Genomic DNA, 12,391 nt, shown 5'->3' on the forward strand with positions numbered 1-12,391 from the left:
GGAGGTCTGATATTAAAGGTCTTTTTAGTGCAACACTAGCCGTCGTGGCAACAAGGGGGCCGGATATAATGATAAATACAGAACAAACACAGGAAAATACGGGATGTAAACATAAATATGAATGCAGGTTCAATAGAAATAAACATTAATTCGAGAAATGATAAATTCAAAGCAAACACACAAAACACATGTAATAGTTATTCGAGTCGATATATACATCACACGTTAACACACGAAATATAAAAAATCAATTACTTTAAAGGGATCCGGTAACTTTGTCTTAGATCCTTTAGAAATAATCCTTGATTTAGCTCATGCTGCAATGATAATTATAAACATTTAGGTCAGTCAGGAACTCCATGACTTTTACAAGCCGATCGCCTGTCTGATTATCAAGAGATTAATGATTGGAATTACAAATTTTGAAAACCGTTCGCCGAACGGTTTTCATAACACTACAGTCAATTGGTGAAAACGAGTATGGTAAAACCGGTCACTCAAAGATTTTTACTTTTTTGAGGCACTTCTTGATCATTTTGAAGCGAGATTTTTTAGGTCTTCAATATAACACCATATCACAGACACTTGTTACATGTATGACCGTGTATCTCAGATTTAACATTGTTAAACAATCCCTTTAAATAACCAAACCATAATAAAAATAAGGGAAATACAATGAAGAAACAGTCAATGAAAAGTCGTAGTAGGGTTGACTTGCTAATTTATTCTATGTCAACTAATTCCATCACACTTGCTCCGTGAAAACTGTATGAACAAAACATGATAAAGAAAAAGAACAGATTATAAGTAATTGTTCATACAGGCATTTTCGAATACATGTGTATAAATAATATCATCAGTTCGCCTATTAAATGCAGTGATTAATAACAAATGAATTTCTTCTCTTTGTCTCTTATCATTTGTGTATATGCAATTATCTATAAACAATACCTTCACTCAAGTCACGTGACCAATATTCGTGGTAGATAGTTTGAATCACAAAGACTTATTAGCATAACGCATATCAATGACTGCGTCCTTCTTATAGCGGACACGTCATTCGTATCGTTAATATCGTATACCTATTTACGTGCATACAATTAACATTGCCTTACGTAGCACCCTAGCTTACACTCTATATCGTATATATCGTATACCTGTTTTACGTGCATCTAATTTGCATATATATAACGTCCACTACAGCCGTATACGGTATCATACGTGTCCGTGCATACACTAATACTACACACACCATTCATTATCACTTAAGCATATTAGATTACATTCATATCATTTCTCATTATTTATACTATTTATACTCGTTATACATTAATATATCGAATTAACGAACCTTCTTGCCTCCTTATTGTTGCAAACGGGTTGGCTTCGTATCAATAACAGGTGTAATTTAGGACAAGATTTCGGTGCGAACATCCAATTCGTTGCTACTGCTATGTCGGAATTAGGAAAGCGTAGATGGCGCTATTTCAGCCCATGACGTAAGTCAGAATACTCCTTTTTGTCAGATAAACTAACTCTCATAAACGATCACATTAACATGGCTCCTTTAAATTAATAATTAATTTACCCCTTTTTAGCTTTATAGAAATGACTTGGATTATTTGTTCCTTATCAACATTAATAGTTCAAAATATATCAATATATGTATACATATAGATCTACATCTCAAAATTTCAATTTCTACTTATCTTGAAACGTACATGATCAATTGCGCATGCAGGAAAACAAATCTTTATTCAAGATTTACAGTTCAAATTGTATCGTGAGATTACTTCATCTCTAGTACAGAGCTTGTACCAAGTATCTTATTACAGCATCTGAGTTGAATTAAATTTAACCGCGAGTCTCAAACACTCAGACCTTGCAACTCACCATTTATGACTAGCAATTAGCTGTATTTGCAAGTACTGGATTTAGAAATCGAGAAAATAACCTGGATCAACTCTCAGTTCAAATACTCTGCATGAATTTACGTTGCAAAAGGGGGGTTTCAATTCAGGTTCACATCTAATGCTCATTCATGTATACAATACATACAAGCATAATGATGAAATTGAACTGAAATACCCTTTAAATACATTCTTATAAGTGCAATCACATTGTAATTTTTTGCAAGGTAATTAATGCGATAAAATGAGGTATATCAACTTAATTTCCGTTTTCTACAAATATAGTTGTCATATGCTCGATCTTCCAATTTGATAAGATTACATTTTTTCAAACAGAGAACAAAAAACAAACAGCAATAAAGGTCATTACAGCTCATTCGGAAATGTCGTCAATCCACAAAAAGAGTTCTTGTTGTTGTTCAATCAGATCAATTAGTTCAAGAGTTTACTCAGTTCAATTAGACTTCATTTCAGCTGATGTGCGTCTGTAGTTACAGTTCCAGCATAGTCTTTGTTACAGACCAATTACAGATATTCTTGGTTCTAAAACTTCAATTAGATTATTTGACTAGTCTTATTCTAGACTTTCAGATTTTGCGGGTAATTCGAATTTTGGATAGTCTTATGTTCAGACTTCTATATTTACTTAAATCTATCAAAACCTATTTGTGAGGGATATTAATTACCTTACAGTATTCAAGGCTCCTTGGTCGGGAATCCGTCCTGGTCTTCACGCGGAAGCAGCAAAACCAGTTTGTGTATCGGACGCTCTAGTTCTTTCACAGGTCCTTTACGCTTACCGCTGTCGTCAAGTTCGGAGTCACCCTTTACGAGCTTCACTTTACGAATGAGTCCATCGGTAGAAGGAAAGACCTCGCTTATCCTTGCTAGGGACCATTGATTTCGTGGCAAGTTCTCGTCTTTCATGATGACGATATCCCCAATCTTAGCATCCCGTCGGGGCCGAGTCCATTTCTGGCGTGTCTGTAAGTTCTGGAGAAACTCCTTTCTCCAACGATCCCAGAACTCGTTGATCAGATGTTGTACCCTCCTCCAACGCTTTCTGGAGTACAAATCAGCGTCCTGAAAATTGCCTGGTGGAGGAAGTAAGACTTTCGACTTCATGGTTATGAGATGATTTGGCGTAAGAGGAGCCAAATATGTTGGGTCGTTCAGGTCAGTCACAGTCAGCGGCCTGCTATTGACAATTGCAGCCGCTTCATACATCAGTGTTCTCAGTGATTCATCATTGAGTTGTCTACTCGATTGATACAGCAAAGTTTCAAGCACTCTCCTGGCAGATCTTATTTGGCGCTCCCATACTCCACCCATATGGCTTGCCGCGGGGACGTTGAAAGTGAACTGTACGTAGTCACATCCTTCTTTCATTAGAGTGCCTTTGACATGTTCGTGATTCATTTCTGACCACGCTTTCCTTAACTCTGCTTCTGCGCCAACGAAGTTCGTTCCCCTGTCGCATCTCAGTTGACGTATTGGACCCCTCAGAGCAGCAAAGCGACGATATCCCTGAATGAATGAGTCTGTAGTCAGACTATTGAGTGTCTCAATATGCACGGCTCTCGAAGGCATGCATGTGAAGAGGAGTCCATATCGCTTCATCTCCTTTCTACCTTCCTTTATCACCCATGGGCCAAAGCAGTCGATGCCACAGTAAGTGAAAGGTGCTGCAGGTAACACACGGTCAGACGGTAGATCAGACATCTTCTGTAATTGTGCGGGACTACGTAGCCTATTGCATATGACACATTTTCGTATGAAATTGGCCACTCGATTACTGCTTCCAAGAACCCAAAATCCATTCTCTCTTATCTGGTTCAATGTCATGCCTCTTCCTTGATGAGCAGTCAACTCATGACAGTGACGTATCACAAGGTCCGTTACGTGGCTTCTTTGTGGGAGAATCAGGGGATGCTTTCTGTCATATGAGTCGTCTCCCCTTCGAATTCTTCCTCCAACTCTTAGAATTCCCTTTTTATCCAGGAAAGTGTCAAGTCCATGGAGACGACTCTCTTTCTTTATTTGACGTCTTCTCTGCCTGTCATTCAGATCCTGTTTCCTCTGGATTGACTTCAGGATTTCTATTTCTTCCCCAAAGGCTTCACTCTGGACGTGTCTCAGTATCTCAGTTTCTGCCTGTTGTAGATTCTGCACCGAGACTTTGCCTTGGGAAGTTGAGTCATCATTTGCCTGTCTTGTACGTTTTCTTTGACAACGTTGTTTCAGTCTTGTGATGAACAGCAGACAATAAGCCATCGCCCTCTTTGCTCTATACCATGTCGGGAATCGGTCTAGGCGACTCAGATCAAACTTAGAGTCACCCATTACAGTCGCGTTCACCATAGACTTCTTCACCTCGGGGTCACCTGGTGAAACCTCGAATTCCTCCTGATCATCAGCGCGAGGAACCGTCTCTTCCCATAGAAAATCTGGGCCAGTGAACCAGTTCGAAGTGATGAGTTGGTCAACGGTAAACCCTCTGGAAGCTCCATCTGCTGGATTGTCCTGTGTTCGAACGTGCTTCCACTGCGATGATTCTGAGTGTTGTCTGATCTCACAGATCCTATTTGCTACGAACACATGGAACCGCTTCGATTCATTGTTTATGTATCCAAGTACCACATTGCTGTCTGTCCAGTAGATATGCTCAATGTCCTCCAAGGCTAACTCTCGCTGAAGAAATGTGCTCACCCTAATGGAAACAACGGCAGCTGATAGTTCCAAACGGGGTATTGTTACTGCCTTGAGCGGGGCAATCCTGGACTTTGCCATCACCAGGATACAGTGGACTCTTCCCTCTCCATTCTTAATTCTCATGTATGAGCATTGGCCGTATCCCTCGGAACTATCATCGGAGAAGTGGTGCATCTGCATGGTCGTAACCTCACCGAAGTCTGCAGGTTTGTAGCATCTCTGTATTGATAGGGAGTCAAGATTATGCAGATCAGTTGTCCATTTCTCCCATCTTTCTCTGAGATGATCTGGCAGGGGGTCGTCCCAATCAGCAGACATCTTACACAGCTCTTGCAGAATCTGCTTACCAGGTAAGACAATCGGGGCTAGTAATCCCATAGGGTCATAGATCGACATCACGGTTGACAGTATTCCGCGCCTGGTTAGAGGTCTGTCATCGAGTGTGACTCTGAATTGGAACGTGTCAGATTCCACACACCATTGCACCCCAAGTGCCTTCTGCAAAGGAAGCTTATCCTGTAGGAGATTAGTCTTGGTAGTGCCCTTTGCTCTATCCTCTTCCGGAACTGTTTCCAGCACTTCTTGGGTGTTTGAGATGAATTTGTGCAAGTGGAGGCCTCCTTTCTTGCACATCTCTCTGGTTCTCGAGATCAGATTCTTGGCCTCTTCTTTGGTAGGAACAGATATTAGCCCATCGTCCACGTAGAAGTTATGATGTACAAAGTTCTTTACATCCTCTCCAAATTCAATAGCATGGTCGCTGGCAATCTGTTTCAAACAAAAGTTTGAGCATCCTGGAGACGACGTCGCCCCAAACAAATGGACAGTCATTCTTAGCTCATGGGGCTGTTGCAGAAAGTCTCCATCCTTCCACCACAAATACCGTAGGTATTTCCTATGATCTTCCTTCACCTTGAATTGGTAGAACATCTCACGTATATCGCAACAAAATGCGATTGGTTCCAGTCTGAACCTGCAAAGTACTCCCACTAGTGTGTTAGTCAGATCTGGTCCAGAAAGAAGCTGCTTGTTGAGAGATTCCTTTCCAAATTCTGCACTGCAATCAAACACAACTCGTAACTTGTTGGGTTGTACTACCCCATGATGGGGAATGTACCATGCTTGGCCGTTCTGCTTGTCATATTCTGGTACACTTTCAGCATATCCTTTCTCCAAGAGAGCATCCATCTTTTCCGAGTATTTCTGATGATACTCAGAGTCTCTTTGAAACTTTCTCTTTAGATGACTCAATCTCCTTTCCGCCATGAATCTGTTGTTGGGAAGGTTGACGACATCTTCTTTAAAGGGAAGAGGAGTCTCGTAATGACCATCATCTGTGATATGGACATTCTCCGACATGATTCTCATAAATCTTGTATCATGTTGCGAAAATGGTACCTCACTTCTGCTCTCTGAGAAATCTCTTTCCATCAGCTTCAGCACAGACGAAGGGCTGATCTCTTCTTTGATTGTAACGTTGTGAGTGAACGTTACTCTCTTCTTGATGGACATGTCTCTTTCAGCTAGTTCAGCGGGTATTTCACGTGCTGTCAAGCGATGACTGTGGCCAACGTGATCATCGGGGTTGTAGTGCTGTTCATCTTGACTTGTAACACCCACTATGCTCCATCCCAAGTCAGTTTTCATTCCAAATGGACCGTCATCGTCTTGGGAGGGAATCACATCTCGAGGAGTCAGAGCTCTTCCACAATCATAGCCGATCAACAATCCTATTTCACAGTGCTTCAGAGGCAGAAGTTGGTCAGCAATTGGAACCAAATGTGGGAAAGAGCGAGCTACTTCAGGAGTGGGGATGTGTTCTCTGTTGGCTGGCATTATGTCTCTAGTGTATGCAGCTGGAAGGTGTATCACCTTTTCACTGTTAAAGGCTCGAGCTGTGAGTCCTTTAATCTTCTCACTTGGAATCCTTTCGTTCTTGGTCGACATTGTAGACAGAAGAAGGTTGACCCTCAGTCCATGAAGTCCTAAGGCATCCTTTGTAGAATTCAATATGAAGGTGGTATCCGATTGAGTATCTAATAGTGCGTATACGAGCCTCTCTTCCTTCATATTCTCATGAGACAGCCAGACTGGCACGATTGCCGCGCTTTTCACATAACTTGTGGCGTTAGAATTAACAAGTGTATGTGAATTTGAAGATTGTATTTCTTCCTGGTTCGATGTCCTTTCCCTTTCTTCTGAAGGTCTTCTGTCAAAGTGTAGTGGCGTAGGATGACGCTTGTTGCACTCTCTGCATGTGCTTCTCACTCGACATTTTTTGGTCAGATGACCTCTCTTGAGACACCCGTAACACAAGCCCTTTTCTCTTATGAACTTCTTCCTCTCGGACATAGGCTGATTGACAAAGGCTTGACAATCCTCAAGGTGATGATGATTTCTACAGAATATACAGAATGATTTCCGTTCTGGCCTCTTTGTCTCATCTTGGATGGAGCTGGTTCTCATAGTTAACGCTCTCATGGATTTTCCTCTGTCCTGTTTCGGTTTGTCCTCCTTCAGGCTACCAATGGACGTGATTGGGTCACATGCAATGTTACTCTCTTCCTCAATGAATGATGAGAAGGTACCGAATGAAGGAAATGTACCATGTGACCTCCTATGCTCATAGACTCGTCGGCTCCATTTAGTAACAAGCCAATCGGGAAGTTTGGATAGGAGTTTCCTATTCTCACGTTCGTCATCTAACTGTCGGAGGTTGCCGATCTTTTCTATTGCTGTTTGGCATTGTCGTAGGTAATCAGAGAATCTACGCAGTCCTCTGGAATCCTTTGTAGGTATCTTTGGCCAGTTATCCAGTCGGTCACGAAATGCATTCGAAATGATGAATGGATCACCATATCTCTGTTCTAGTTCACTCGTAGCTCGATTGTATGCCATATCATTGTGTATCAGAGAAAATCCTTGCACGAGTTCGAGAGGTGGGCCACGTAGATACTTCTTTAAGTAGAAGAATCGATCCCTTGCAGGAATACCTTGATGTTCCATTAAGATGTCGTAGGCCTGTTTCCAACTAGGGTATTGCAGTGGATCCCCAGAAAAGATATCTGGTTCTGGCAGTGGCAAGCGACTAATCTGTAGCTGAGTCAGCAAATTTAACAAGGGTTCTTTAGTCGGTAATTCTGTAGTCGGAACATCTTCAGTTGGCACATCTTTGGTCGGCACATCTTTAGTCGGCACATCATCCTGGCTTTCAAACGAGCATTCATTCACCCATTTTTGACAGGATGATAGTCTTTTCGATGAAACTTTAGATTTTCTTGACGATTCTTGTTCGAGGAGGTGTTCTTGTACTCCTTTCATCAGCTCTGAGTGTTCTTGTTCGATGTTGTCGAGCCTTTCATGGCTGTCATCGTCGACTCCTGCCAACTCCAATAGAATCTGAAGGTCTTCTTGAGCGGATATGGCGTTGTCCATCACCTGCTGCAGAGCGTCCCTACCTTGTCGAATAACTTTGACATCACTGATGTCGCTCAAGGTAGCTCTTAACTTATTCGACGCTCTACGCCAAGCACTAATGGATCTCTTAAATTCCTTCCCTTTTGTTTCAGCTTGATACTGCAGACCTTTCTCAGTGAGTTTGACTTCTCGCTTTGACCTTGTGTCCACAGCTTCAGCAACAGGGTTTTCCTTCTCCTTGTCCCCCATCATGTCCACTTCCGACATCTTGTACCAAATCACGTAATCTGAATCACGACGTCATCGCAGGTTGCAAGTCGTAGTGAAGTGAAGTTTTCACTGAAGAAACAGTCAATGAAAAGTCGTAGTAGGGTTGACTTGCTAATTTATTCTATGTCAACTAATTCCATCACACTTGCTCCGTGAAAACTGTATGAACAAAACATGATAAAGAAAAAGAACAGATTATAAGTAATTGTTCATACAGGCATTTTCGAATACATGTGTATAAATAATATCATCAGTTCGCCTATTAAATGCAGTGATTAATAACAAATGAATTTCTTCTCTTTGTCTCTTATCATTTGTGTATATGCAATTATCTATAAACAATACCTTCACTCAAGTCACGTGACCAATATTCGTGGTAGATAGTTTGAATCACAAAGACTTATTAGCATAACGCATATCAATGACTGCGTCCTTCTTATAGCGGACACGTCATTCGTATCGTTAATATCGTATACCTATTTACGTGCATACAATTAACATTGCCTTACGTAGCACCCTAGCTTACACTCTATATCGTATATATCGTATACCTGTTTTACGTGCATCTAATTTGCATATATATAACGTCCACTACAGCCGTATACGGTATCATACGTGTCCGTGCATACACTAATACTACACACACCATTCATTATCACTTAAGCATATTAGATTACATTCATATCATTTCTCATTATTTATACTATTTATACTCGTTATACATTAATATATCGAATTAACGAACCTTCTTGCCTCCTTATTGTTGCAAACGGGTTGGCTTCGTATCAATAACAGGTGTAATTTAGGACAAGATTTCGGTGCGAACATCCAATTCGTTGCTACTGCTATGTCGGAATTAGGAAAGCGTAGATGGCGCTATTTCAGCCCATGACGTAAGTCAGAATACTCCTTTTTGTCAGATAAACTAACTCTCATAAACGATCACATTAACATACAATAAAGGGAACAAACAGAACGAAAATTAAGGCTGATGTAAGTTGTCATGAAACAAGATAGAGATAATTACAGAACAAACACATCATAATATACATACCACCTGTCAATTCAGCATACACATTGAGTACAGGAATATATTGTTTGTTGTTGTTGTTTTTTGTTAACCATATTAATCTTTATAGAATTTAGTATTGTAAAAAGCATAATATATTGTCATCCCATGCTTACTGTCTCCCACGAGTTTGAAAAAGTGTCTTGTTGTCGGGGTCATCTCGTAGGAGAGGTTAGATAATCATAAAGCATAATATAGTACAGGTAATACTTGTTATAATATTTTGTCCTTTCTTTCTCTTTTTTTTTTCAAATAAAAAGGAAAAAGGAAAAGATATACGACATGACAGTAAGACAATATATATATTGTCTTACTGTCATGTCAGCCAATCTATGTTACACTATAATTTTGAAATTTGTTATCCAATGTTATAAACATAATTGAGAATTTAAATCAATAGCATTTAAATCATGAAACATCCTACAGCCCCCCCCCCCCAAACCCGCCTCCTTCGCCTTTATGATGACGACTCGGACATTCAGGTAGCGGACCTTACTATTTATTTTCGGGAGGGGGTGGGGGGGGGGGTGAGGTGGTTTCCTTATACAAATGTATGGTCTTAAGTTGTCCCCAAAGTAAATTTTCTTAAGTTTGACTATCAGTTGGGGGGGGGGGGAGATTTCGCACAAGGGGGACAAATTACGATAGGATTATGTGTGTGTTATGTTTCCCATTTTTTTTTTTTTTTTTTTTTTTTTTTGGGGGGGGGGGGGGCGTCCGCGTGCGTCCAAAATCTAGATCCAGCATATTGTTACTAACTTAGGCTATGCCTACAGGCTACACAACATAGCACTATTTGTATTACTTATGACTATAAAGCTGTTGCAAAGAAAGTATCTCTTTGTAGTGACTAAACTCGTTTTTACCTTTTCAAAACTTGGTTTTTCATTTTTTAAACACCGTACAGCATATTGGATGTGTCTCACTTAAACATTCGTGTCAGACCCGAAGCCTAATGACTTTAATGGTCACGTGGGTCTGGTGTACTTACGTTAAAGGAAAAAGTAGTCCCTTGATTATTTATCTATAAATTGTTTGTAGGTAAAGTTAAATGTACTGTAATGAATTATGATACTTTCTCATGCATGTTTTATTGTTCTTTTTCTAAAATTGATTATTATACTTAGTACAGAAGGATGTGCATTCACGCTCGAAAAGTAGTCCTTCTAGACGGGCGCAATGTCAGGCAAGGCTCTGATTGGCATTTTTATTTAACGGACATTCGTCCCCTTGCTTTAAGCGAATCTAGTATGTTGCACTCTACATCATCCGACACGCTTAAGTTTAAAGCCGTCAATGTACTAGCCTGTTTGTGTTGCACCATTTACACAGGTATGTAGAGATAATTGAACATATTTGATGCTATTGAGTTTTACTTTGCTACCAGTGTTTATGATGTAATAAACGAGTCGGTTCAAATAATTCTATATTGTGTAATTGGATGTTTTATTCATTGTACATTGGAAACGTACCGATGCATTTAAATATATTCTTCTGTTGAGTTCTTTACGGGAATGATGAGTAGTCTGTAACTATCAGACTCGGTTTATAGATAATGCGGATTTTGCAGCAAATACTGATTTATGCTATGGTCACATTACCCAAAAGTAGCCTGCTCGGCGGCCGAGCGGCGAGTTTTTAACCAATTCTGCCCGGCGGCTGCCCGGCCACCGAGTGGCGACCGGCCAGTCACCGCTCGTTGTTAGGGCATCGCTCGGTCGCCGCTGAAGTTTTAGCGCGGAGTTAAAATTTGGGCGGCGCCTGCCCACTTTTCACTCGCCGCCCAAAATACGCTCGGTGCCTGGGCGGTCGCCGCCCGGGCACCGAACTAATCGCTGGGCGATGCCTAATTCCAGCAGCGACCGAGCAGGCTACTGATCGGTCGGTCGCTGCTCTAATTTGTGACCATAGCTTAAGATGTGAAAGTCCATATTATATAATTGATGTTTCATTTTTTTGTCCTACTTTAGACGCAGAGGTGTAAGGTGTCTTCTATATACACACCACGCTACAAAGCTAGGCTACAACAGACGATGACGTAGTATTTTCCTTACCCGTGTGACACTTAGTCTAGGGTGAGTTGCGTAGAAATATATTTATTTTATGTACTCAATAATATTGATCGGAGTCATGATTGTTTGATATCTATACATGTATGTACAGATAATATTGCATACTATGTATTTACTTCTTGGTTTGTTAATTGCAATTTAATGTATATGAACTGAACTTATGAAAACTGCATTGTCTACATAAATCAAATCACAGTCAATAATGATGACTTGCATGATTTTATAATGTGATTGTTGTACTTATGATGCTTTTGTTTTATCTTCTGTACAATGCAGGGGTTTCCGTTTTTTATTTATAAAAACGAATACACATCTTTGAACTTCACCACGGCGTTCCATACTCTTCATTTTTGTTGGCTATGATTTTAACGGTGGAACACGCGTCCCACATCTTAACCCTTAGAATTAAAATATGGAAACACGGACTGATGTGTCATTGGCATAATGTTAGGTGAGACCAAATTGTTCATATCATTAGTCTGATGAATGCTCAATTGAGCCATTTTATTAAGTGTAGGCTAGATCCTAGGCTACTGTGGTAGATCTAATACTAACGTTTGGAAAATCTCAAAATCAAAAATATACAATTTTTTAGACATAATCAGTAGATACCCCTACATTGTGTTTACGTTATAAAGGATGATTTCAATATTTGTTTCTCCGATACGTATCATAAAAGATATCGCTTGAGAATCATATTTTGCAGTTGGGTGTGATGGTGTAAAAAATTCATTTTGTAGTGGTAGTGCGAAAAAATACAGCTAAAGAGGGAAAAACCCAATCCATAACTGAAGACTGAAAAGACATTTTATAAGTAATACGATTATTTCATCTGTAAATGCGAGCGAAATTTATCTCAGTCGCTTAAAATTAGGGGCTTGGTGGTTTAATGTGATAGAAAAGGGGATACTTAGCAAAAGAGATAAGACACATACTATTAG

The 12,391-nt window shown here is 40.2% G+C and overlaps 1 protein-coding gene and 1 long non-coding RNA gene across 2 annotated transcripts; both read right to left on the reverse strand.

The window, feature by feature from the left end:
* Positions 1–676: 676 nt before the first annotated feature.
* Positions 677–1,594, reverse strand: LOC115925584. The gene is made up of 2 exons (XR_004064832.1): positions 1,352–1,594; positions 677–765 (listed from the first exon to the last, which is right to left on the reverse strand). It is a non-coding gene; the product is annotated as an uncharacterized LOC115925584 (long non-coding RNA).
* Positions 1,595–1,855: 261 nt separating this feature from the next.
* On the reverse strand, positions 1,856–9,257 carry LOC115925585. Its single transcript, XM_030989738.1, has 2 exons — positions 9,055–9,257; positions 1,856–8,468 (listed from the first exon to the last, which is right to left on the reverse strand). The coding sequence occupies exon 2, from the start codon at positions 8,304–8,306 to the stop codon at positions 2,607–2,609; it is 5,700 nt and encodes a 1,899-aa protein (XP_030845598.1). The 5' UTR covers positions 8,307–8,468; positions 9,055–9,257; the 3' UTR covers positions 1,856–2,606.
* Between the last annotated feature and the right edge of the window lie 3,134 nt (positions 9,258–12,391).

The sequence above is a fragment of the Strongylocentrotus purpuratus genome, unplaced genomic scaffold (assembly GCF_000002235.5).
Source record: "Strongylocentrotus purpuratus isolate Spur 01 unplaced genomic scaffold, Spur_5.0 spur5_scaffold_18, whole genome shotgun sequence".
Taxonomy (NCBI): domain Eukaryota; kingdom Metazoa; phylum Echinodermata; class Echinoidea; order Camarodonta; family Strongylocentrotidae; genus Strongylocentrotus; species Strongylocentrotus purpuratus.